The sequence below is a fragment of the Bos taurus genome, chromosome 25 (assembly GCF_002263795.3).
Source record: "Bos taurus isolate L1 Dominette 01449 registration number 42190680 breed Hereford chromosome 25, ARS-UCD2.0, whole genome shotgun sequence".
NCBI lineage: Eukaryota > Metazoa > Chordata > Mammalia > Artiodactyla > Bovidae > Bos > Bos taurus.
The window spans coordinates 32835923-32863729 of record NC_037352.1 but is presented as its reverse complement, the minus strand read 5'-3'; the positions used below and the strand labels follow the sequence as shown (position 1 = coordinate 32863729).

At 40.8% G+C, this 27807-nt stretch overlaps 1 protein-coding gene across 11 annotated transcripts in view; it reads left to right on the top strand.

The window, feature by feature from the left end:
• Positions 1-277: 277 nt before the first annotated feature.
• GTF2I (general transcription factor IIi) overlaps positions 278-27807 on the top strand; it is an 81714-nt gene continuing 54184 nt past the window's right edge. For 7 of the 11 annotated variants that reach the window (XR_009492793.1, XM_005225178.5, XM_005225176.5 and 4 more), the window contains exons 1-5: positions 278-632; positions 19327-19430; positions 22722-22860; positions 25638-25772; positions 27456-27639. Coding sequence is in view for 10 of the 11 variants with exons in the window: in XM_005225178.5 (XP_005225235.1) it covers positions 19332-19430; positions 22722-22860; positions 25638-25772; positions 27456-27639 (557 nt within the window). In the remaining variant the exon portion in view is untranslated. Of the gene's footprint in view, positions 633-4893; positions 4966-19326; positions 19431-22721; positions 22861-25637; positions 25773-27455; positions 27640-27807 lie in introns of all 11 variants that reach the window. The other 4 variants (XM_024984996.2, XM_024984995.2, XM_015460484.3 and 1 more) reach the window with 2 other exon arrangements.

Below are 27807 nucleotides of genomic sequence, written 5' to 3'. Positions count from 1 at the left end.
GCAGGCCCCAGGTGCAGCCATGTTCCTCGCTCCCACCACCCGCGCCTCCATTGACAGTCCTTGCCCGAGAGGGCCGGGCGCCGAGCTCGCCGCGTCCTCTGGCTCCGGGCTGGTCGGCGCGAGGCTTCCTGGGAGTCGTAGTCCAGCGCCCCCCGCCGTCACGTTGATGGGGACGAATCAGAGACTACAACTCCCGCTGGGCGGTGCTGCGGGTGCGCACGCGCAGCGCGCCTTCTAGGAACAAAAAAAAAAAAAAAAAAAGAGGAGGAGGAGGGTGAGAGAGAGAAGCTCGGAGAGCAGAGAAAAGGGGCCACCGATCGCCCCCCCGCTTCCCCGCACGCGCTCTCTAGCCGTGGCCGCCCGCCTGCAGCGGTTACCCCGGCCTATCCCTCGGTTCCCCTGTGAGAGGATCTAGGCGCTGAGCGAGGCCCTGCCAAGGGCGGCCATGCGGCGGTGACAGGAGCTCGGCCGAGACGCTCGGGCCCCCTCGCCCTCTCACCTCCTGCCCGCTCATCGGTCCGTCTCAACCCCAGGCTGCTCCGCCGCGGCCACAGCTCGCGCGCGCGCGGCCCACATTCTCTTCCCTTCGGCGCCCCCCGGCCCCGGCGCTGCCTGGAGGCGGCTGCACTCGGGTGAGTCCCCGTCGCCTCATCCCTGCTCCCCGCCACCCCACCCCGGTTGCCATCTCGAGTGGGCTTTTGAGACTCGCCCCCTCCCTCCGCGGGGGGGACTGCACGGACAGCGGGGGGGGGGTTGTGGGGACCGTCGGCGGCCGTGTTGGGGGGGGCCCATCCCGCCCCCCCACCAGCCCCGGGCCGCCGGCGTTGGGGGTGGGGCAGGAGCAGACGCGGTCGCGGGGGACGACAGTTGACGCGCGCGCCTGGGTGCATGGGGGAGGGGCGCGCGCACCGGCGCGGCGTGTGGCGGCGGGGGGGGCGCCTCACGCGTGAGGGCCCCGCGCGCGAGCGATCGAGCGAGCCTGCGGGCTGCGCATGCCCGGCCCGCTGATTGGCCGGCTCGGGAGGTGCGGGTGCGCGCTCGGTGCCAGGCCCCAGCCGTGGGGTCGCGCTCGGACTGGTGTCTCCGGGGCTCGTGCGCCCGGGCAGCAGACGCGCCGGATTGGCCGGCGGGCGGCGGGGGTGGGCGGTGCCGCGCTGCCTGGTAACTGCGGCCGGCGGGCTGGCCGCGGAGCGCCGCCCCTCCCCGCCCCTGCCCGCGCCCAGGTGGAGCCCGGGAGTGGGCTTTGTCCCGGGGCCGGGCCGGCGCGCCTGCCCCAGCGGGGCCTTGCTCTTTGGGGGAAATAAGCACAATGACCGGAAGGAAAACCTCAGCCTGCAAGCTTGGGAAAATAAGCCATCGGGATTCGGCCAGTATCCAGAGGGGATTCAGAGAAGAAGACAAAAAACAAACAAACCCCCAAAACAAACCCCCCTGCCCTCGTTACTCCCGACTTTGTGCTTATCCAAATTTTGCCTTTTAATAAAACGTTTTTTTTTTTTTTAAAGTGTTCATGGTTTTGCGCTTGTTGGTGTCTGAGAATGTTCAGACGTAGGGTCTAGTTGGAGTGGCGCCCACTCCTCGGAATGCGGGCCTCCGGGCACGCTTCTCAGCTTCTTGCGTTCAACTTTGCTGCAGACAATGGCTTGATAGGCCGCTGTGCGTAAAAGTGGTCTCTGGGTGCTCAGAAAACAAAAGGGGAACTTAGTTTGCAGACGAGCGTGTGCATTAGAGTGCCGGGCGGAGGCCGGGTCTTAGCCACGCCTCCAAATCCTACCCCACCCCCAGCTAAGCCCCGGGATTTGGGGTGACCGATTCTATGTCCTACAGCATATTTTTTCCTGGTCCGTTTTCCAGCCACTGCAATCTGCTACCGTGCACTTTTCGTTTCGCTTGCTTCTTGTGATCTTGGCTCACACCTGTAGGCTGGAATGACTTTTTGTTCCTTTGAGGCGGTGGAACTCTTATTGCTCATATGCAGTCACTTCTTTAAAGCCTTCTCTTATAATGTTGGGTCAGAATTTGTTGCTTCTTCTTACGGTCAGCCCGTTTGCCCCTCTTTATTTCCTCTTGGAGTTTGGTTGGTTCTGCTTTGTGTACACGTGCCTTGGCCTGGTCACTAGGTTTAAACTCCTGGAGAGTTAGGGATTAAACCTTTTCTGTCTTTGTCTTTATCCCCCTTCCAGTTTACAACCGTCAAAGCTCATATTGGTAGCGGCAGTTAGTGCTTGAGTAATGTTTTTATATGTCAGGCATCGCTCTTAGAAACTTAAAGTGGTTTTCTTATTTAATATTCATAACACCCCCTAATTCCACTGTTTAAAAGAGAAGTCTAGAGAAGCTGGGTGATTACCTGTTGGTCACCAAGCCAGAAAACCTTGAACTTTTATGACTCTTAGCCCTTAGGCCATTGGTTCTCAGAATCCAAGCATCCCCTGCGGGGCTTGTTAAAACACAATTGCTGGGCCCCACCCCAGACGTTCTGATGCTGCAAGTCTGGGATGGGCCGGAGAATTTGCATTTCTGTCTAGTTCGCTGTTGATGCTAAGGCTGCTGCTCTGAGGAGGAACGCTGTGAGAACTATTCACTCTAGTATGAAATTAAGTTGTGAGGGGAGTTTATTCTAGGTGCATGCTTTTCCTTACTTTAAAACGAGGTCTTAAAGAATCAAAGTAATTCAGACTGCTTACTATAGATTACTTGGCAAACAGGGAGTTAAGAATTTTTGTTTAACTTGGCAGGCAGAGCAGCTGGAACTCCCCAATTCTTCCCCCCACCCCCAGTTCCATGTACCAATGATTTGACTAACTTCTAAGAAAGTGACTAAAAGACTTTGTCATTGAAGCATAGGCTTTGGCTTTCATTGTCTTGGGGCACAAGTCTTTGTGACAATGATTTTAAATTTTAGTATAATGGATTTCTGTTTTGGGAAAGTAATCTTAAGTTAGATAAGGGGAGTGGGATTAGTTTCTAGTAATGTTCTATCATTTTATTTGGATGATCCTTAGATCGATGGTGTGTTCCAAAACATAAAATATAAAAGACAAAGTCTCTGCTCAAGTAAATCAAAACACTGAAAAAGTTCCAAACACTTCACCTTTTTTTGTTATTACTGGTGACCAGCTATTTACCTTGCATTCCACCTAATTAAATTCTATCATGTTTCATTCTTCTTTGAAAATATGAATTTTTCAAATATTGCAGTCTCTTCACAAAACTGCTGTGGTGTAACTAACATGAAATTGTCTTAGTGGCTTAAACAGATGCTCATCAAGTGATTTTTATGTATGTCTAAGGGAAAGCATTTTTTTGAAGAATTGTTGGTGATTTAATTCTCTTTGAGAATAGTATTAATATTTCACCTTTGCTGAAATGTATTAGAGGTAATCTACCTGAAAGATAAGGGCTTCCCAGGTGGCCTGGAGGTAAAGAATTCACCTGCTAATGCTAGAGACAAAAACTTGATTCAGCCCCTAGGTCGGGAAGATCCTCTGGAGAAGGAAATGGCAACCTACTCCAGTATTCTTGCCAGGAAAAGCCCATGGACAGAGGAGCCTGGTGGGCTACAGTCATGGGGTCGCAAAGAGGCAGACAGAGCTGAATACACACGCACACACCTGAAAGATAATTACCAAGAAATTTTTAATAGCAGTTTACTAAAGGTCCTTACATTGGTACCTTTTTTCTTCAAAAGTTGTCTCCATTTATTTGAGAAGCTTATTCATTGTTACTAAAAGAAGGTAGGAAATGTAATTAATCAGTTGTTCATTATAATTGTAGAGTTGGGTTTCCTTGTAATCAGTGAGCTTAAGTGGCAGTATGGCAGTGTGAAGAATGTGAAGTGAAAGTCGTTCAGTTGTGTCGGTCACTTTGTGACCCCATGGACTCTACAGTCCATGGAATTCTCCAGGCCAGAATACTGGAGTGGGTAGCCTTCCCCAACCCAGGGATCGAACCTAGGTCTCCCGCATTGCAGGCGGATTCTTTACCAGCTGAGCCACAGGGGAAACCCCAATATGAAGAACAATGCTCGATTAACCAATGTGTAGCTGAGGCTACTTGTGTGGGGGTAGTAAAACTAAGAATTAGTATTTGAGAGAATGTGTGTATATAATACTGGAAAAAATTAGGTGTATAAATCAGAAGTACTGAATGCATCTTAATATTCTTTTTCTGTTCTTTCTTTTCTTCCTTTAGCATTTTCTTCTTTCTTGGCTTTCCTTTACAGGAATGTTCCCAGATGCAGTTTTCCCATTTTTGTTTTTTCTTTTTTTTCCTCTTTGTTTCTGCAGTCCTCGCCTTCATACTCCATGCCTGTTTCTGTCGCTACTCCTCTGCTTTTTCCCACTTTGACCTAGTGGGAAAGTAAGAAAAAGTTGCATAGGGATTGTCAGAGTTGATGGCAGATTGACTCATGTTCCTTGGTTGTAAATTGAAAAATTATGGAGGACTTTAAAAGAATTCGCTTATTTAAAAAGTGTAACTTCAGAGGCAAAATGAATTTACGGCCGAGTGAGACAGTATGGCTTAGTGGGTGCCTATCGACATAGGTTCTGAAATTACTCCCATCTGTGTTACCTTGAACAATTAATTCCCTTTCACATCTTTGTATCCCAGTTTCCCTATGTTCCCTATGTATCAAAAGGATGATGATAATAGAAACTGTTTCTCTTTTAGGGTTGTTCTGAAGATTGAATGAATTAAAATTAAATACTATGTTTAATACTTTATAGAAATTGAATTTCCAAAGGAAATAAAAACTGCATGTGATACCAGTCCTTGTTATATTGATTACAAGGTTAATCTCCATAGACTCTGGAGAATGTAAATTCTGTGAGGGCAAGAATTGTTCTTCAGGGATTTTCCCCCTCTGACAAAGTGTTTTTGTCTTTGTAGGATGGCAAAGGAAATACATCACCCGTTCCCCAGCTTAAAGTACTGTCTGTGATTGTGCATGGGAGTTCGTAGGTGAGAATTGTGGAGTGGGTTGCCATTTCCATCTCCAGGGCCTCTTCCCGACCCAGGGATTGAACCCCGGTCTCCTGCACTGCAGGCAGATCTTTTCTCATCTGCGGCACCAGGGAAACCTGTATGTGGTTGTATTCTGGTGTGACTGTAGGGTCAGAGCGTAGGCAAGTGTTTGGTCCTATTTGGGGCATCTGGTTAAAGTGAGCCCTGGTTAGTAGACAGCTATCTATAATGTGAATTTCCATAATGGAGATTAATGTCTGCCTTGTAATTAGTAAACTTAAAATTGGAAAATAGCCTTTAGAACTGCTTACCCAACACAGAATCCCTCCACCAATTTTCTTCAGCTATCATACAAGTTTTCAAAGCAGTACCTTCCCCCCACCCCACCCCTGCCCTGGGCTGTTATATTTGAGACAGAAACTCATAAATGTGTTGAAGGGCAATTGGAATTTCTTTGTTGTTAGTGGGCAATTAAAGAAGGTAAGAAAAGTTTACCTGTCTTAATTGTGGTCAGGTCTCACTCACCTTCGTGTTTTCACTAGAAACTGACAGTTAAATGATACCTGAGAAAACTGCTTATATCTTATTCATTATTAAGAATTTGATGTATTTAGAAAAAGCTCTTAGTATTGACTATAACGTAAATGTGAACAGAGTTTTGTCTCAATTGAATTTTCAGACCAAAATATACTTAAAGAAAATGAGATAGTGGAACTGCACTAAAATTAAAAAGTATTCTTGGCCTCAGTCTTGAAACCACTTAGATTACTTTATTGAAATGATAATTTGACAAAGGGGAGGGTGACAGCATGTAAAATGCCCACTTTATAAGGAAGGAAAGTGCAAAGAGATTGACCCTAGTGCTGGGATTAGTTTGAAAAGTGCCTAAAGGGGTTCAGGGAAATTGTTAGCTTCCCACTTTTCTCCTGTTCTTTTTCTTTTTTTCCATTTAAAGCATTTTTAAGCCTTTTAAATTCAGTGCCTTTAATTACAGTCACAGCATTCTATAACCATCACCACTGTTTCTAAAATCTTTCTCATTGCCCCAGATAGAAGGCCTTCTTCCCCGGAGTTCCTGGAAATCTCTTCATTTACTTTTATTCTCTGTGAATTTGCTTCTTGTAGATTGTCATGTAAGTGGAATCATGCAGTCCTGTCCTTTTGGGTCTGGCTGTTTTACTTGGAGTAATATTTTCAGGCTTCATCTGTGTTGTGTGTATCAGAACGTCATTGCTTTTTTAAAGTGGCTGAACAGTGCCGCATTGCGTGGTACTCCACATTTTGTTTTCTGTTCATCTGTTGATGGACATTCAGATTGTTTCTACCTTTTGGGCATTACAGTGTTGCAACATGAACATTGCTGTACAAGTATTTTGAGCTTTCAAAATAGTTTTCAAGCTTTTTGTGTGTATGCTTAGTGGGATTGCTGGATCGTTGCCTTTTCTTTTTATTGATTTCCTTGGGGCAGAATTTAGATGGATCTGAACAGATCTTTCAATAGCAGAGAAAACTGCTGAGAAATGAGTTTGTCCCTTTGTGAAGAATTTGTGTCGGCTATTTCCACCATGAAAACCTCGTTCTTTCAGATAGTTCCTGATAGTGATTTTTAAAAAAATGGTGGTAAAATAGACATACGACAAAGCAGTGTTAAGTGCAGTTTGTGCAGTCACCGGGTTGAGCAGCCATCATAAAGTCCAGCTCCAGGACTTTTTCATCTTCCTAAACTGAAGTTGCCCATTAACCCATTCCCTCTTCCTTGCAGCCCCTGCACTCACCGTTTTACTTTCTGTCTCTAGGGATTTGACTGATTTGTTTTATTTGGCTTTGCTGCACAGATCTTAGTTTGCTGTGTGGAATCTTAGTTTCCCCACTAGGAATCAAACCCAGGCCCGCCACTGCAGTGGAAGCGCAGAGTCTGGACAAGTCCCCATATATGTGTATTTTAGGAATAAGTGATTTAATTAAATTTAAAATTAAGTGCTTATTCAGTTTATTGAATGCTTATGTTTAGCACTCTGTCAGGTACTTGACAGATTCTGATAGGAACCTTGTGAGTTAAGTTCACGTATTTATTGTCATTTCCAGACTAGGAGATTTGGGATTAAAGAATCCCACAGCCAGCCATATCTAATATTGGAGCTAGGCCTTTAATTCAGAATTTTGGCCTCATTCCAAAGCTGCCGTTCATAATTGCTTGGCTCTGTTGCCTGCTTTCTGTGGACAATACATTAAAAAGAGAAAAGATGGAGCTTTTACGCCAGTTACTTGATTTTCATTTCCTCCTCCAATTCATACAAAGTTAGAAAAAAACAAGTGAGCCAGTTTAACAAGTAAACCAAATGTTTTTTAAACTTGACGTAAAGTAAAAGGAGTACATTCTTTGTATATTGGTAGAGAAAGCTGCTCCTTTTAAAAAACTCTGGACTATCAGTGTAAAAGTATACTTTATACATGTGTGAAAAATTTCAAACTAGTGCTAAGAAAAGTTGTGGATTTTCCTGAATAGTTGATAAGGTGTGTGTTTGTTTTGCAAAGACAGTGTTCTGGATACTGTGAAACTCAGTATTGAACTTGTAATCCACTATTGGGAAAGATCCACTTTCCCTGACTTCTTTTAATTATTTTATCATTCTTTCCTTCACCTGTTTTTTTTTTTTTTTTCTAGTTTTTATTATTTTACTTATTTGACTCCATCATGAGGCCTGTAGGATCTTAGTTCCCTGAGCAGGGATCAAACTCAGACCTGCTTGGAGCCTTTAACAACTGGACCACCTGGGAAGTCCCCTGGCTTTTCTGTTTTTAAATATTTATGTATTCATTTGGCTGCAAAGGGTCTTAGTTGCAGTGTGTGGGCTTAGTTGCTCCAGTATGTGGGATCTTAGTTCTCTAACCAGGGCTTGAACCCATGTCCCCTGCATAGAAAGGTGGGTTCTTAACCACTGGACCATCTGAGAAGTCCCCTCTGGCTTTTTAAAAAAGAAAAAAATTTGACTATTTTTGTTAGCTGTCTCAACAGTTTTTTGGAAATAGGGTGGAGAGGGTATAATGTTTTAAGTATGAAAGTAAACACTTGGAGATCATTTCAAATCCTAACCTTTGCAATGTATTTTGTTTTGTCTTGAGAGATTGCTTGATGTTTACTGATAAAATTACAAACTTTATTTCCACAGAAATTAATAATTTACACTAGTGGTAAAGAACCTGCCTGCCGATGAAGGAGACAAGAGATTTGAGTTCCATCCATGGGTCGGGAAGATCCCCTGGAGGAGGAAATGGCAACCCACTCCAGTATTCTTACCTGGAAAATCCCATGGATAGAGGAGCCTGGCAGGCTACAGTCCATAGGGTCGCAGAGTCGGACACAACCAAAGCAACTTAACACATCTTAAAATGTAAGCGTAGCCTACTATAAAAACTTAAAAGCCTTGACTTAAAAATCAGCCTTGGTCCACCTTGAATTAACCAGTGTGTCATGAGTGCTGACTGCAGAACTGGATGGAGGACCTGGTCTCAAACCCAAACACAGTACTGTTGAAACTGAAAGACCCTGATACACCATTTGATTGATACATAGTCTGTAGAAGTTTCTTCTGACAGTCTTTAGATAAAGTTGTGTGTGTGTTTATACTTTTGACATGAAATTCTAATCGCTCCTTCCTTAAAATGCAAGAAGCCAAAAAAAAAAAAAAAATCCAATTTTATTTAGCTGATGGGGACAAATTCTAATCAGTAATCACAGTGTAACATCCTTCACTTTCCCAGTTTTAATACTCCACTTGTGACTGCAAAAGCAAAAAAGTTAGAACCCCTTTGAAGTCAGGCAAAAGTAGGAGGAATTTTAATTAGTGGCTGTGTTTTAATTAATATACATGAAATATTTTAAAAATTATTTTGAAACACTTTAAACAAAATAATTATAAGAAGAGCAAACAAACAAAAATTTCCCACATACCCTTCATCCTGCAAGCCCATTCATGTTTTGGCAAACACCACTCATTGTATGTAGCAAAGGGCCTAGTCCAGCAGCACACTGAGCTCTCTGTCCAGGGATTGAACTGTGGCCTCGGCAGTAAAAGCTCAGAGTCCTAACCACTGAACCACTAGGGAATCCCCAGTATCACACTTTGCATCCAGTTGTCCCATCTCTATAATATACTTCACTGTAGAGCGGTTCCTCTGTCTTTGATGTTCATGCCCTTGACCTTTTTGAAGGTTACAGAGCAGTCATTTCATAAAATGACTCTCAGCTCTGCTTTGTCCAGTGCCTTTTGGACAGGAACATCACAGTGTTCTTGTGTTTTGTTGGCTGGGCATGATGTTTATTTGTCCCGTGACTGGAGTTACTTTGAACACTTGGTTAAAATGGTGGATGATGTATGCTATATTTTCCTTTGCCTAGTAAGTGTTTTGTGAGGCAGTACTTAGGGATAATGAAAATATCTCTTTGTCTTTTTAGCATTGTGGAATGCTGGGAATTTTAAAAATTTAGGCTGAGAATTTTAAACTTTTTTAGGGATGACATTTAGTGCTTGAACCTAAAAACCTCACGTAGAGGAGTTAACCTAAGTCCTTGAAAACAATGAAATTTAAATATTGTGGGTAGTGGAATTTGAAAAATGTTAAAAATTGGGTTACAGTGTATAGTGTAGTTTAAAAGAACTTGGGAATTAAGAACAGATATGGATGAGAGTCTAGTAATATAATAATTCTGTGATTGTGGGCAATTTATTTTCGAAGTATCAACTAGTCTTATGTTAGAAAAGGTCTGCTTTGTAAAATGTGTCTGGCAGCTGTCACAATAAACATGTCAAGATACTAAGTTACCTTCTTGAGATCTTTCAGAAGTTAAACTAATGGAGTCAATGAATAACTATAAATACATTTTCTTTAGAAACTGCTCCGTGGACATAATTAGAACAAATGGTTCGTGCATGCTCAGTCATGTCCGACTCTTGGTGACCCCATGGACTGTAGCCCGCCAAGCTCCTCTGTCCATGGGGTTTCTCAGGCAAGAATATTTGGAGTGGGTTGCCATTTCCTCCTCCAGGGATCTTCTGGACCCAGAGATCGAACCTGCGTCTCCTGCATTGCCAGGTTGATTCTTTACTGCTGAGCCACCTGGGAAGACCAGAACAAATGGTACTATGCTGAAAAAAATTTAAGATATTTATAAAATCTTTGTTCACAACCCAAAGTGATTTCACTAAATGTATACTGACGTTTTAGGGATGAGTAAGTTTTCTCTCCTAAAAAAAACTTTAGCTTTTAGGATATTGTAGCTAGAACACAGAGCTATTAAATACAAGTTTCAGAGGTAGAAATTTTTAGGCAGCCTAATAGATTGCCAATATGTAATATTACATGATAACCTATACTAATTTTAATGGAACTGAATCTTATTTAGGATAAAATCAGCTGATTCAGCTATTAGGTCCTTGCCTTTTATTTTAGGCACCATCTTAAGACAAAATAGTATCTTAGATGATGAATTTTAGCCTTTTCTTAGTTCTCTTCATTAAAAAAAATACTTTTATAAAATCAGCATTTTATAAAAGTTTGAAATTCCATTTTACTGTTCTTAGAATTAAGTGATACTGAAAGTTATTTTATACTTCTCGCTGAAGATGAGTGTAGTTAAGATTGTAATGATGCCTTCAGTCACAATTTTGTTGAAATTTGGCTTTTGTGGCTCTTAGTAAAATTAAATGAATTGGTAAATTAGAGTTTTAGCTAACCTTATAAACAAAAAAAACCCTGAAACTAGATCTCAAATAATGGAGACAACTAAAAAGATGTGTGTCTGTGTGTTAGTCACTCAGTTGTGTCTGACACTTTGTGACCCTGTGGATTGTAGCCCGCCAGGCTTCTCTGTCCATGGAATTCTCCAGGCGAGAATACTGGAGTGGGTTGCTGTGCCTCCTCCAGGGGATCTTCCCAAGCTAGGGGTCGAACGCACTGCAGGCAGATTCTGAGCCACCAGGGAAGCCCAAGAATACTGGAGTGGGTAGCTTATCCCTTCTCCAGGGGAATCTTCCTGACCCAGGAACAAACTGGGGTGTCTGCATTGCAGGCAGATTCTTTACCAGCTGAAGCTACCAAACAACAACCAGAAAAAACCACGGAAGAGATAGCTCATCTTAAATACTGGTCCGGTGGAAGCAACCACGGCACAGGAAAGCCATGCTGCATTTTGTTGGAGTGCAGGTCGAAAAATTAAGTTTCAGTGGAAGATTTTCCTGATTAATTAAAGTATTCCCCCCCTCTTTGTTTTTAAACTCTTAAGCCTGTTTAATTGCAGACTTGAATACCATATTATCTGTCCTAAATACTGTCTGTAGCCTTCCATGGCCAATATCCTAGGGGTAAGTATGTTAATTGATTTTTAATGTTTTCTCAGTTTTAATTGATCCAGGTATCTGCGGTTTAGTAATTATGGCTCTAGAAATAAAACACTGAGTTGGGAAACTTACTGATTTTTGTAGTCGTAAAGTTCATTTCATCATACTTAACTAAATGTACAGTGTGGCTCTTAGTTGCTTATGATAAGTAAAAATAATAGAGAATTTAAACTGACTATAGAAAACTGAAAATGAAATTTTTGAGAAGAAAATATTGAACCTGGTGCCTGGCTGAGTTCAAATCCATTTCTTCCTAGTTGACCATGGATCTTGGTTTTTGGATTTTACTAAAATAAAGCATTGCTTAAACGACTCATGGCTGTTTGTCACTGTTAATGGTGATGTGTGTGCCTGACAGTGCCTGTCAGCAGAGTTTTGTGACGTAAAGTTACGCGTTCATCTAGACAATCGGTCTGCAAATCATTCGTATTTATTTCTTTGAACAATATTCTTTGTTTTTTCAGAAAGTGCTGTTGTATGTTCACATGTACCCTTCAGTGTCCCTCTGCTGCTGCTGCTAAGTCACCTCAGTCGTGTCCGACTCTTAGCGACCCCAGGGACTGCAGCCTACCAGGCTCCTCCTCCGTGGGATTTTCCAAGCAAGAGTACTGGAGTGGGGTGCCATCGCCTTCTTCTCTAGTATTTGCCTTTTGGACAAAAAGGATATTACACTTTTGCTTCAATTTGCTTCTAAGTGCCAGTTAATTTGCTGCCTTAGGAAGATTGCCTAGTAGTACAGTTCTAATCACCTTTTAACCTGCCTTTCTTGGGTTATTTTTATGCATAAAAGTTAGAATTTGGAGATACAATTCTAGTCCCTGGTTATAAAATTAGCTGTCTCTATGACTTTATCCAGACAGCTAATCTTGTTGGGTTGGGTTTCTCATTTCTAATACAATGGAACAAAGAGGTTGCACTAAAATATCTTGAATTTTCTTCTTGATCTAAGATTGTAAGCTTTAAGATTGAAATGGAAAAATGCTTGTTGAAAATAACTATAACATCACAAAAAAGAAATAAGACATAAATGTAATAAAAAAAAAACAAGATCAGAGTTATGACCCCTCTCCCCCCACTGATTTAACAATCTGACCTGAACCTTAATTTGAAGCAGTTATTGCTTAATTTGAAATTTTAGTAATATTTAGAAATCAACACAATCAGAAATCTTAGAGTCTCGATTTTTTCATTAGAGTGATGATGGCCTATGTCAAAATGTTATAGAGCTCTGTTTGACTCACTATAAAATCTCTTTATTATTCTGCTGCTCAGCATTAATGGCACAGATCAATAAATTAAAATTGGAAGTGTGGTCCAATGAAAACTTTTCATGGGGGAAGTGGCCCAGTGGCCTAAGCTGGTGGCCCAGTGGTTAAGACCCCATGCTTCCATTGCAAGGGCTGTGGCTTCCATCCCTGCCTGGTTGGGGAACTGAGATACTGCAGGCTGTGCGGAGCAAGTGGCCATAAATAAATAAGTAGCAGGCACACTGGTTACAGCAAAAACAAACCATAAAAAACCCAAGCACTTACATGGAATTAATTATTGGCTTATTTTCAGGTAGAAGAGATCAGTGCAGTAAGGACACAGACAAACCTAATCCCTGAAAGATATCCAACAAGAAACCCAAGAAGACTTTACAGAATGGCTGGAGTCCGTTTTCAGAAACATAAAAGAAGGCGTTGCTTCTTTTAAACAATAGCTGACAGGTTAAAAGATAAAAAGACGAAACAGCAACAGGCCAGTTAAGTTCAGTTTTGAAACTCATAACGGAGAATTAAAATCAGATCAGGGAAACAAAACATGAAGTTAAAAACATTTGTAGTTGAAGAAGTAAAGAAACTGAAAAAACGGGAAAGGAGGTGGAACGGACCCTGGTAGCCATGATTTTTGTGTCTGTGAGCACTTTTATCAACCCCTTTCTTGATGACAGTGTCCTGCTTTGCCTTTAAATAACTGCTTCCCTTCCCTTCCTGTTCCACACAGTTCTGGCTGGACTGCCAATCACAGTGTATCCCAGGTAATCTTGTTCTGACTAGCCACTTAAGTGGGCTTGGGATGCAAATCCCCAGACCTTCTGTGCAGAGGGTAGCAAGAAGGTACAGGGATCACAGAATAGGTGTATGGTCAAACTTTAAAGATATACGCATGGCTGTCATCTTCGTCTTAGGAAAAAACCCATCTTCTTAAGGAGAAGTAAGGTCTGCGGGGAGCGAATAGAAGTCTAATGATGTCCCTTGTGTTCCTTGACTGGCTTTGTATGGAGTCAGTGCCACCTTTAGGCTGAATAAAACAAGAAAATTTCCTTTGTTTACTTGTGGTGCTTTGAATTGGGTAACCTTGCAGTTTAATAATAGTTCTGGCTAATTCATAAATTGTTCTTGAAGATAAAGACTATTGTAAATTAGATGTGGTTCCCAGAGTTGGTGGGACTACTAAGAATGCTCTAGAATTATAAAGCAAAACTTTTGTAAAACTACCAAAAAGTTGGTAGGAATTTTGAAGAGCTGTTATGAGAAAGCTAATAATATTAACGGGAAGATGGGGGACTTCCCTGGGGGACCCAGTGGTTAGGATGCCTCACTTCCACTTCAGGCGGCAAGGGTGTGATCCCTGGTCGGGAAACTTAAGGTCCCATAGCTGCACAGTGGCCCCCAAAAATTCTTTTTTAAGGGAACTAATAGTAGAAGTGGAAATCTCTTTTGCTCTGAGGGCATCTGCCAGTGTCACCATATGTACTTGAGTTTTGAGAACCTTGTGGGATGAAGAGGCTGAAACCAAAGCACAGAATCTGCAGAAAATTCAGGGGTCAGAGTCACCATTCCCCTCAATAACTGGCGACCCCTGATTGAATAAGACTGATTAAGAAATAAGGCAGCTTGTATCCCTCTTTGTGGTCTGGGTTAACATATAGGGGATCCGAGGAAGGTGAATTCTTGGCTTATGGTGATCTCCCAGGCAGGAACTGTTCCCAGACACCAGGTCTCATGTTTAAAACAAGGTTTTGATGTAAAACAACCAGCATACAGTAGAAGACAGGTATACATGGGAACAAGAACCATACATTGGAAGGTAGAACTGTGAGAAACATCAGAAATACAACTGCAAAGACTTGAGATTTTGAATTATCCTAGACTATGAAACAACTCCCACTACTATGTTTAAAGAAATATGTCAAGCTTGAAAATCTTTGGGGTGAAGAAAATTTTAAATGTGACATAGCAGCAAATAGAAAGTATATAAATGAAAATTACAAGCAAAAAACCTGGTGGGTAGTTTTAACAGAATAAGTACAAGTGAAGACAAAGATGAGTGAAATGGAAGATAAGTCAGAAGACCAGAGTCAGTTCAGGGAGGATACATGAGAAACATACAGAAGAGAGTAAGAGATTTAAGGATTAAGATTCATTTAATCTGAGCTTCAGTGTGGGACAGGAGATAGAAAATGGGACAGAACCAGTACCTGAGGAAATAATGTGTGTGTGTGTTAGTCATTCAATTATATCCGACTCCAACCCCATGAACTGTAGTCTGCCAGGCTCCTCTGTCCATGGGATTCTCCAGGCAAGAATCCTGGAGTGGGTTGCCATTTCCTTCTCCAGGAGATCTTCCCAACCCTGGGATTGAACCTGGGTTTCCTGCATTGCAGGAGATCTTTACCATCTGAGCCACCAGGGAAGCCCCGAGGAAATAATAGCAGAGAATTTGCCACAATCAAAGGATGACAGTCCTTAGTCCAGATGCCCAGTGAATGATAAACGTACTGAATAAAAGGAAATCTGAACTCTGCACACTGCTCACATTCTGAATTGTTTGAGTGCATTTTTTCTTTCTTTGTGTTTAAAAAGATTAAAAGCCATCCGCCATTTTTGTATTTACTCTTACAGGAGGACACAGTCGTTTTGGTCATTTCCCTTTTTGTTCCAGAGAATTCACTGTCCCATTTTAGTTACTTGAAATTTTTTTGTTTCATAGTCTCTTTATTTGGGAGACTTCTGAGTTTTGATATGACAGATCATATCCTGGGGATTTTTTGTTGTTGCTCATTTCTAGACACACAGACACAGACACACAAGAGAGACATGCAAACACAGCCTCCCTGTTTAACACACACACATGCACACACCCCTGTTTAAACCAGAAAGAGAGTGCCTATTTCCTTTTTGTGAGGTGCTCTACCCTTCAACGTTCTTTTTTTCCTAGGCTCCCTGGATACTTCCGATTTGCTCTTACTCTTCCTTTCTCCCAGGGTGGTTGTGAATATTTAAAAGATGACTAATAAAACATGATAGCTATATTTAATAAATGTTTATTTCTTTTTTGTCTATCTTGCTCTTATTTTAAACTGACTATGTAGGGTGAGAGGTGAAAAGACCCTTCCTGGGAGGTGAGTGAGTGGGTGTCTTTGATCAGAGAGGAGGCAGCCGAGGGCAGCCCACCGGGGTCTCGGAGCTGCTTGGTGGTCTGGGGCGCCCCAGCCTGGCTTTCCTGCTCCTGGCTCTGGGAGGGCCCACCCATCAGGCCTCGTGCTCTGGAAGCTCCTGTCACCACCCGGCCTGGTGTATCCTCGCGCGGTCGCAGTTAATGCGGCTGTGCGATGACAGTTTCTTTCTCGCAAAGGGCGGAGGAGCGGACGCAGTTCCACGATCCGTGTTGACCAAGGGCTCTCAGGGAAGTGACCCAGATGCAGCCATTTCTAGAGAGCAGAAAGCCCCAGACAGAATCGGCCTTCCCCATGGAGCCCAACTGGACTCCGCTGCCTCCAGGGTTCTTCCCATCAAAGAGTACTGAGATGGTCCCGAGAAGTTCTGTTAATGAAGCGGGAGCTCTTGTCTCCTGTGACTTCCCCACAGGCTGTTAGGATGGCGATCCTCCCAGTTCTTAACACACTTTGAATGTGATGGATATCATAGCATATCTGTGGCAATTGAAGGTGAGAGGTGGAAGCAGCAATAGGCAGGAAATTGTTCTAATGTTATATTCTGGCTCTGAGGGTGACTATATGACCTTGAGAAATTATTGCAACATGAGAACACATCTTTTTTCTCTTGCTAGAGAATTAAAGGAAAAGTGAGATTATTCAGAAATGCTATGAACTTTCAGAAATGATAGTATTAATATATTCTAAATGAAAGTTATTATAGAAAAACAGTATGCCTTGTCCATTTTGATTTAAGTAAATTTAAATATAACTTTGGGCTTCCCAGGTGGCACAGTGGTAAAGAATCCACCTGCCAATACAGGAGGCACGAGAGACTCGTGTTTGATCCCTGGGTCAGGAAGATCCTCTGGAGAAGGAAATGGCAACCAACTCCAGTATTCTTGCCTGGAAACTTCCACGGAAAGAGGAGCTGGGTGGGATACAGTCCACGGGGTCACACAGAGTCAGACACAACTTAGCAACTGAATAACAACAATAGTTAAGAAATACCCAGGTGTCTTTAGTAAATTAATTTATATATATGTATTAGGGATTTCTTTGGAAGGAATGATGCTAAAGCTGAAACTCCAGTACTTTGGCCACCTCATGCGAGGAGTTGACTCATTGGAAAAGACTCTGATGCTGGGAGGGATTGGGGGCAGGAGGAGAAGGGGACGACAGAGGATGAGATGGCTGGATGGCATCACTGACTCGATGGACATGAGTCTGAGTGAACTCCGGGAGTTGGTGATGGACAGGGAGGCCTGGTGTGCTGTGATTCATGGGGTCGCAAAGAGTCGGACACGACTGAGTGACTGATCTGATCTGATCTGATTTGTTTTATAGAATTACTGTTGGTCCTTAATTTTTCAGTTATCCTCTCATATTAATTTCATTTCATTATTTGGTCTCTTGCTAAAACCTAGAATTAACTGAATTGAAAAGGGATAGTTTTTTAATAGGCATCTAATTTGCATGCTATTTATAGGAAAACAATTCTTTTAGTATTAGAATTTTTTTGTTGTTTATTTTTATGTACTTATTTTAAAAATTTATTTATTTTAATTAGAGGCTAATTACTTTACAGTATTGTATTGGTTTTGCCATACATCAACATGAATTTGCCATGGGTGTACATGTATTCCCAATCCTGAACCCCCCTCCCACCTCCCTCCCCATACCATCCCTCTGGGTCATCCCAGTGCACCAAGCATCCTGTATCCTGCATCAAATCTGGACTGGCGATTACTATTAGAATTTTTAAAAATTTGCTTTAGATTTTGGCTTCTTAGAATGTCTTTATATGATGTATGTTTGCCTTTTAAAATTTTTATTATATATATTAATATTAAAATTTACCATTTTAATGGTTTAAAATTCCCCTGGCATTAGTTACATTCTCAGTGTTGTGGGACCACCATTACTATCTATCTCCAGAACTTTTTCGTTGTCCCAAACTTAAACTCTGTATGTATTGAATAATAACTTCTCAGTGCTCCCTTTTTCTAGTCCCTGGGAACTAGCATTCTACTTCCTGTCTCTTAGTCTGGTAGGTAATCTCTTTTGAGTGGATCACACATTTGTCCTTTTGTGTCTGGATTATTTCACTTAGAATAATAATATTTTTAAGGTTCATCTCGATTACAGTATATATCAGAACTTCATACCTTTTTAAGGCTGAATTACATTCCATTATATGGATGTATGATATTTTGTTCATTCATCTGATGGTGGACCTTGGGGTTCCACCTTTTGGCTCTTGTGAATAATGCTGCTGTGAACATGAGTGTGCAAATACCTGTTCACATCCCTGCTTTCAGTTCTCTTGAGTATATACCCAGAAGTGGAATTGCTGCATCATGGTAATTCCGGGTAATTTTTTAGAGGAATACCAAACTGTTTTCCACAATGGATGCACCATTTTACACTCCTGATAGCACAGGGGTTCCTGTTTTTCCACATCCTTGCTAACACTTCCTATTGAATGGTTTATGTGTTGGGTTTTTATAGTGCTTGAAATTCAGCTGAGCCTCTCTGCTGATACTAAAGTTTTCTAGAGAGAAAGTGTTATAAAGGAATCGTAGACGTTATTTGTCCTGCAGCCTGTTTCCTTCTTAGTGAAAAGTGAAAATGAAGTCGCATCCGACTCCTTGCGACCCCTTGGACTGTAGCCCACCAGGCTCCTCTGCCCATGGGATTCTCCAGGCAAGAATACTGGAGTGTGTTGCCATTTCCTTCTCCAGGGGATCTTCCCGACCCAGGGATCGAACCCAGGTCTCCCGCATTGCAGGCAGACGCTTTAACCTCTGAGCCACCAGAGAAGCCCAAAAGAAAGAAATCCCGTGCCCCACCCTGTCTGCTTCATCCACTTTTCTGTAATCAGGGCCCTCAGGAGAAAGGGAGGTGATGTGTGTTGAACTGTGATAAACTGCCTGGATTGTGAAGTGCACTACCTCTTTCTGTCACTGGGAAACTAGTTCTGGGTGACATCTAAATTTATTTTGGAAGGTGATGCTGACCTAATTTTATGGAAATAAAACTAGATGAAAAATTAGGGGATAGGTTCTGTATCTTATACAGATTTTTTTTTAAATAAATTTTATTATAGTTTTTGGCTGCATTTTGTGGCATGCAGAATCTTAATTCCCCAAGAAGGGGTGAAACCCACACCCCCTGCATTGGAAGATGGGGTCTTAGCTGCTAGACCACCAGGCAAGTCCTTAGAATACTTGGTTTTTGAGTCTCCTACTTTTTCTCTATTGCAAGAAAACTGTGGCTCAGATGGTAAAGCATCTGCATACAATGAGAGAGACCCAGGTTCAATCCCGGGATCAGAAAGATCCTCTGGATTTTGCCTGGAAAATCCCATGGATGGAGGAGCCTGGTAGGCTACAGTCCATGGGGTCCCAAAGAGTCGGACACGACTTCTCGTTCTCGTTCGTTCTTAGGCAACTCATGGAGGACCCCTCCAGCTCTAAACATACGTTGAGCAGGACACTGAGTTTCTAGCACTCACTCCTTAATGCTTCTCTTTCCCAGGGATCATGGCCCAAGTAGCAGTGTCTACCCTGCCTGTCGAAGACGAGGAGTCCTCAGAGAGCAGGATGGTGGTGACGTTCCTCATGTCTGCTCTTGAGTCCATGGTGAGATGGCTCTGCACTTGTGTAAAGTTTCCAGTTGGGTAACATTGGGCTTGTGAAAATTCGATTGATTGGTTTTTGGAAAACATACACTTTGTCTTTTTTTTTTTAGTATATACAGATTTTTTGCTTGAATAATAGTTAATGGGATTTAAGCTTTTCAAATCAAATATTACTGCATACCATGTTTCACAATGTTGTTAACTTACCTGAATGTGTAATTTTTTACATTTAATTTCAATTTTCTACCTCCTAATATCTTAGGCAATCCCTCGTTTTGCAAGCCTTAGCTTTGAATTTGAGTGTGATATTTGAAGTTAGTCTGAGTGAGTTTGTATATTGTAGTGTGTTGCTGGTGTCTTACTGTATTGGTGTAAAGAACATTACCACAATTTGGGGCCTTAAGAGCATATTCACTATTTTACATCTATTCTTTATTATATTGTGCTTTGCATTTACAATTTTCTGAATTCGGTGGCCTTTACCAAATATGTAGTGTAACTTTATTAAAAAAAAAACTTATTTACACATAATTGCAAAATAATTATTTTGTTGCATTCCTATATTACTATCATAGTACTATAGTTTGCTTATCATGTTTTTATGAATATGTATGAGTTCATAGATTTAAAAACTATTAGACTTAGGTATTTTCTGACACAGTGAAATTATATATTCTAAGCAGGAGGAGGTAGTGTATTTACTGTCTTTAAGTATTATATATATATAATATTTTATATATATATATTATATATATATATAATTTACATTATATATATAGCAGAATACTAGTGGAATCTCCTATTTTTCCATTAGGGCATTTTCCCCCTTCTTTCTACTACATAAGAATTAAAAAAATTATCTCCTTCAAGAAAGCAATTTTAGAGTGATTAGTGACCATATATACTATTTCTCTCTGAATGTCACTTATTTCTCGCTTTTGGTCTTAAAATCAGTCAACATTTGTGGCTGTCATGTTAAATAATTTAGAGATTAAATCTACTCTGTTGATATTAAGTCATTTTCTTTAATACTAATCTTTACGTAGGATGACATAATGTTGCGTAGGACCCAGTCTCTTCCTCAGGCTGTCTTCACAGTTTCCTCACCTTTGGCAGTGTTTATTTCCTCCTCACCAGCAGGAGTGAAAGTCTGTCCTGTTCCCAGTTGTGTACTGTCAAGTATGGTAGGTTATAGGTTGGCTTCATCCCTCTTCCTTTGGCCTATAGGTTTCTTTGATCTAAATCCTTAGACAGTACGTGAATCTTGCTTTGCTGTTTCATAAACGCTGCGTTTGGTGACAGGGTTGTCCAACTAAGAATGGATAGTGAAGCAAGAATGCACCCTCATTTATCTCAAGGTACGTAAATAATAGTTCCTTACAGGTGAGCAGCCAGGGTCCATCTCACAGAAATGTAATATAATACAACCTCAGTACAGCAGTGTTCGTCATGCTGAGAAGATTGTTGGCTCACCTCAAGGTCACAGTTTCTCTGCTGTGGCTTTATCACAGCTCAGAAGCTTTCTGATCATGAAAGTAGGTATAAAATGATTTATTCCAGATACCATTTTAAAACGATATTATGCAAGTAGTTCCCATTTAAGAAATTAGAGGGTGGTAATGGTACAAATCAAAAACAGCCAGAGGAAGCTTTAGTTTTCAACAAGTGATACTGAGAACATAGGCTATTTGGGGGAAGAAAGTCTTTATCGTGTGTTAAGTTAAATTCTAGATGAGTAAAAATTTAAAGATAGTCATGTTAAGATGAAAAAACCAGGAGAAAATGTATGTAAATATGTATTTAGTTCCATAAGCTTTTCTATGCCTAGTATTAGTGAGGCACCCTTATGCATCAATAAACACTAACACAGCATGAAAGGTAAGCTGATTCACAGAAAACTGTCTCAAGGTCCATATTCTTCAATACCCTTTGATTTGTATGCTAATCTTTGGCTTAGTGGGGGTTTTTTGTTTTGTGTTTGTTTTTTTTGCCAGGCCTTGTGGCTTGTGGGATAAGTCCCCAGCCAGGAATTGAACCTGAGCCTTAGCAGTGAGAGTACTGCATCCTAACCACTGGCATGCCAGGGAGTTCCCTGGATTATTGATTATACTAAAGTATAATAATGGTTTATACTTTTAAAAATGGTTCTGGGAAAGTTGCACAGTAATGTTTGCTAGGATACTGAGAGTTAGCCCTTCTAGAAGTACAGATGGGAGTGTCAACTGATGACCCTTCTTAGAAAGCAATTTTCAGTAGGTTTTGAGGACCTTAAAAGTTTTTACTTTGAGAATTTTTGGACTGTGGTTTCATGTCTCTGACTGTCTTTTAAGAAAGTCAGTCAATGGGACGACCCAGAGGGATGGTATGGGGAGGGAGGAGGGAGGAGGGTTCAGGATGGGGAGCACATGTATACCTGTGATGGATTCATTTTGATATTTGGCAAAACTAATACAATTATGTAAAGTTTAAAAATAAAATTAAAAAAAAAAAAAGAAAGTCAGTCAAGATACACATAACTATTTTGTTCCCAGATGATTTTTTCAGTGTTGTGTTTCAGAATGATAATTGGAGTCAGCAGCATTTTCTATAAAGGTTGCACTAAATGAATTATTGTTTATCCACGAAATGGAAGGCTGTATACTCTTTTGTGAAGATTTTAAAGAAGATTTAGTCTCTTAGGAATGTACTCAGTAGAAGTGTACCTTTCTGAGTGGTTTCCAGTGGAGATACTTGTGGAGGGGGGCATTTGTGATGGAAGCTGTAGTGTGGCTCCTGGGCCCCTCTCCCCTGCAGGACTGCTGGCTTCTCTGTGTCAGAGCCTCCCTTGCCCAGGGTCTCCCCTTCCCTTGGGGGAGGCCGGACCCAGCTCCCGAGTGCCTGCAGCGCCTCTGCAGCAGCTGTCCGTTCTTGCTCTGCAGAACCCTGCTGCCCCTCACCTCACAAGGTGGTTGTCACTGGGAGTGCTTGCCAGCAAGCCTGTGTGCACATCTGAGTCTGTCTCTTGGGTTTTTGACCTATAACACGTTAAAAAGGATTTCTGCCCTTTTTTCATAAAAATTCTGTGAATCCTTAAAAATCAAGGTTGTAAACAATTTAGAAATAGTGGTCTCTTTAAAAAAAATGGGAACTCTCTTCTAGATTTGATAACTTAAGGCCAGAAACTAGAAACTTTACCTTATTCCAGATGAGGCATTAAGGCTGGTCATGTGATAAGATTTTTTTATTCATCCAGCTGAAAGAGTGCTTTTAAACGTCTGTGTGTAACATAAGATTTACTATTTGTGTATTTTAGTGTAAAGAACTGGCCAAGTCCAAGGCGGAAGTAGCGTGCATCGCAGTGTATGAGACAGACGTGTTTGTTGTTGGAACCGAGAGAGGACGTGCTTTTGTCAACACTAGAAAGGACTTTCAGAAAGATTTTGTAAAATACTGTAAGTATTGTATTTTTATCTTCTATATTCCATAAATGTTTATGGAGAACTCATTGTTTTCGCTTCTAAAGCTGATTGAGATTTATACCCAAAAAAGACTTTTCTGAAGTCCGTGGTGACATTTCAGAATGCTCAGAGGCAATCACTGACATGGTAACATATAAGGGGAAGTACTGAAGAGCTTAAGAAAAATAGGCACTGTTTATTGTACTGTGCTCCTTGCTTGACTCTGGCTTAGTGAAACACCTTAGAAGATAGAGAAATATCAGTGATTAAAATTTCTTAGTTCAGATAAGAAAGTCTTGTCTCTGATAGATGTTTGATGTATTGGGGAAAAAAAAAGTTTTCCTCTGCATTAAGTTTGAGTAAGCATGAAGAAAGTTCCACAGGTCTTCCTGACCCCTCAATGGAGTCATGTTATCCTCTGTTCGCAGTGAGATTTGTGATCCTCCAGTCAGAAGCTCATCCGGTAATGTGTTTATTTGATATTGGAACAAACGCATTAGAGAAATTTACTGTAGGGTGTTAAAACCTAGACCCTCCCGCAGAATGACAGTGTTCATATCTGTGTTTAACCTAGCACTGTCCATAGCTTTTATCTTTAAGATCCAAACTTAGATTTCCATTATCAAGTCAGATCCAATTCGTGACACATTAAGGCAGATAATGGTTGAATAAAAGTTCATTCTTAAGTCATTAATTTCAATTCTCAATTACGTTTTTTAAAAAACATCTCTCCCCTCCACTGTACCTGCCTCCCCCGCACCCATTATCTTTTAAGCTTCATGGTAGTAATCTGTTTAAATTTTTTCCCTCATTATTTCTTACCATTTTGAGAGTTTTTAAGACTCTGATTATGTTTGTGTTATTTGAATTTGTACTAATAATGTTGCTTTGATTATGTGTGTGTCAGTTGCCATCTGTCCCATGAATACTGTAATCCCACTGGCAGCTGTGTGTACATCCCTGTCCCCTATATGCTTTGCTAATGGGCTTCTTCAGTGGTTAGAACTAAGCATTAGGGGAATTGTCCTCAGTTGCAAATTATAGTCCCTGCCTGTTAGTATTCATACTTTTTTTATTACCAAAACATTGATGCCACAGAGAATAATCTTTTGGTATATAATGCTTAAGTACCTAATACTCGTTTCCTATAAACTGTTCTGCAGATAAGATCAATTGTCTTCCGAAACCAAATCAGTGGGTTTATGAGTCAGTTTAGAAATTCTTAGAAGAGAGTTCTAAGCTCTTTTCCAGGGTTTTGAAAGGCAGTATCCTATGGAAATAAAATAATGTGAATCACTTAGATTTATTAGAAAAATTAAAATTTTTCTAATAAAAAGTAAGGAGAAAATGCATCATTTGTTTTAGTGGATATATTTTAACCTGGCATCTGAAACATTATCATTCAACATATATAATCAGTATAAAAATTATTTTTTTGTTCACCTGTCCAAATTCTTTATTAAAGCAACAACCAAAATACAGGATGGCTCATGGGTTTTTTTTTGTTTTTTTGTTTTTTTTGCTTTTTTGCCTCTGTATCAACTTACATATTAATCATTTGTTTATACTTTTAAATTATTTTTAAAAGGTGAATATTTATAGCTCACAAATCAACAGAGTGACATTTCCACCCAGATATATTTTTCCATCTTATTTCCTGGTTTTAACAAGGGACATCCAGAACCAGGGGCACAGCACATCAAACTTCCAGTGCCATCACCTTCTATGAGCAGCACTAGGTCATCCGAGAGATACATTAAAGGTTTACATTTTTCATTAAATAAAAATAATTTATGCCAGAATATTCTTAGACCTATTTGCTTTCTGTTTTTACATTCTCTGTGAGCTTCAATTTTGATGGTGGCATTCTGAGAATTAGACCCCTTACAAATGAAATCTCTAAAAAAAAAATCTCAATTAAAGGTCATTATCACTATCATATGATATTTTCTTGTATAACAGACACTCAGTCCTTCAGAAAGCATACTAAGCAATTCTGTTTTATTCGATTTTCTCCCCCACCACTAATTTGTTTAATACAAATCTTGTTATGCACTGTAGAAACCCTATAAGTCATTAGGAAGATGAACTTTGTTATCTCCTAGAGGATTTTAAAATGAATAGGTGAATGTAAAAATGTCTAGTACCTTGAAGGATGGGTGGTGATTTAGGTGCTAAGTTGAGTCTGACTCTTTATAATCCCATGGACTGTAGCTTGCCAGGCTCCTCTCTCCACGGGATTTCCCAGACAAGAATACTGGAGTGGGTTGCCATTTCCTTCTTCAAAAAAATTATTAATGGGGTATTTTGCATACAATTTTTGGTACTAAATCTTTGAAATCCAGGCTATATTGTAAATTTACAACACATCTTAATTTGCACTGTGTACATTTCAAGTGCTAAGTAGCCACACGTCAAGTGTCTATAGAGCCTTTTGTGTTAGACTTGGCAACAAGAAAGATTTTGTGGTGATAATCTTCCCGTATTAAATGTGTAGTTACTCTAAGGTATCTTTTCATTTTAAAATTACTAGTACCTAATTTTTACTTGGTAGAATTGTCACCTGTAGCTGCTCTTGTTTCAGAGATGATCTCTGTTTCTTATAATCTCCATTCAAGTCATTTGTCTTTTAGGTTCTTATTTTTAAGTTCCTCCTCCTCTCTTTCCTTTCTGTCAAATCATAAGTGTTAGCATTTGGAAAAAATATTCTTAGCAAAAACCAAATATTAAGATAATGGATATGGACCTTTTATAGCATTAATATTTTACAGGTGTTGAAGAAGAAGAAAAGGCTGCAGAGATGCATAAAATGAAATCTACAGCCCAGGCAAATCGGATGAGTGTCGATGCTGTGGAGATAGAAACACTCAGAAAAACAGTTGAGGACTATTTCTGCTTTTGCTATGGTAGGGTTATACACTTGAATTGTCTAAAAAAATATGTTATATAGTTGACTTTTCTAAAGGGCAGATTAAGCAACTGACTTAACAATCACGAAACACGCTTTCACAATTGAATGAGTTGATTCCCAGATATTGGGTTAACGTTATGAATGACCTTTCTTTAGCCGTTAGAGTTGGTTTCTTTTTTGTTTTTTAATGTAGTTTTAGGTTCACAGCAAAATTAAAGAGGAGGGTGCAGAGATTCCCTGTCTGCCCCTTGCCTCTTCTACAGATGCTTAACTTCACCACTACCCGCATCCCCCACCAGAGAACCTGCAGTGACACAGCATAGTGACCTGAAGAGTCCTGTTTATTTTTGACAAGTGTGCTGATCTCAACAAGTCCCTGGGAAAAAAGCAGCTTTTGTTAGTCTAGTTATGCAATAAACAGCTCTTTTTAGGGAAAGAGGAAAGAGGGAGAGGATAAAGGTTACGCTGTGAACTTGTAGATAAGACTCAACTCTGGGGACTGGAGTTTCCATCATGTGTGGGTCCCCAGTCTGATACCCACAGACAGCCGAGGGGATACGTTCGTTTGTGAATGTAGGGTTTATCTAAGTTTTCAATGAGAATATTAGCCCTAAATTGCCTGGCGTTTTATGGTAACAGTAGGATTTGTCAGGGTTCCATGTTCTAAGGCTGAATTGTATATGAAAAGAATGTATTATACCACAGTGGGCCATTGCTCCTTTCCTTTTGTGTGAATTTTATGTGTGTATTTTATCAATATATGTTTTCCATTTTGGCTTTTTGAATTCGTTTTCAGGTTTAGACCACTGCTAACATAGGAATAGGGCCCTCTAGTATTTGAAAATAGTTTTGAAATCAAATATTGGTGATTGCAGCCATGAAATTAAAAGACGCTTACTCCTTGGAAGGAAAGTTATGACCAACCTAGATAGCATATTCAAAAGCAGAGATATTACTTTGTCAACAAAGGTCCGTCTAGTCAAGGCTATGGTTTTTCCAGTAGTCATGTATGGATGTGAGAGTTGGACTGTGAAGAAAGCTGAGCGCCGAAGAATTGATGCTTTTGAACTGTGGTGTTGGAGAAGACTTGAGAGTCCCTTGGACTGCAAGGAGATCCAATCAGACCATTCTGAAGGAGATCAGCCCTGGGATTTCTTTGGAAGGAATGATGCTAACGCTGAAACTCCAGTACTTTGGCCACCTCATGCGAAGAGTTGACTCACTGGAAAAGACTGTGATGCTGGGAGGGATTGGGGGCAGGAGGAGAAGGGGTCGACAGAGGATGAGATGGCTGGATGGCATCACCGACTCGATGGACGTGAGTTTGAGTGAACTCCGGGAGTTGGTGATGGACAGGGAGGCCTGGCGTGCTGCAATTCATGGGGTTGCAAAGAATTGGACATGACTGAGCGACTGAACTGAACTGAACTGAAAAGCATGAATGCAGGGGAGTTCCCTGGTGGCCTAGTGGTTAGGGTTTTGGGTTTTTCACTGACGTGGCCTGGATTCAATCCCTGATTGGGAAACTGAGATTCTGCAAGCAACATGGCGAAAAAAAACCCCAAAAACCTACTAATGCCATTTATTGAACCATGATAACTGATCATGGTTAAGTTTTTCAAATTTTACCATTTAATGATTACTGTCTCTCTGCCTTTTCCCTATCTCTTAACCTCAGGGAAAGCTTTAGGCAAGTCAACAGTGGTGCCTGTTCCATATGAAAAGATGCTCCGAGATCAGTCGGCCGTGGTGGTGCAGGGGCTTCCAGAAGGAGTAGCCTTCAAACACCCTGAAAACTATGATCTTGCAACCCTGAAGTGGATTTTGGAGAACAAAGCAGGGATTTCATTTATCATTAAAAGGTGAAGTACTTTCTCCCTTGTCCTCAATAGCTTTTTCAAATAAAGTTGAATAATTCTTCACCTTAAGTTAATATGTTTTTATTATTGTTTACTATAGAAACCATTTAAATTTATGCTTTTTGATAACTTTTTGTGTTTACATGTAATATTTCGTTCTGTTTTACTGCA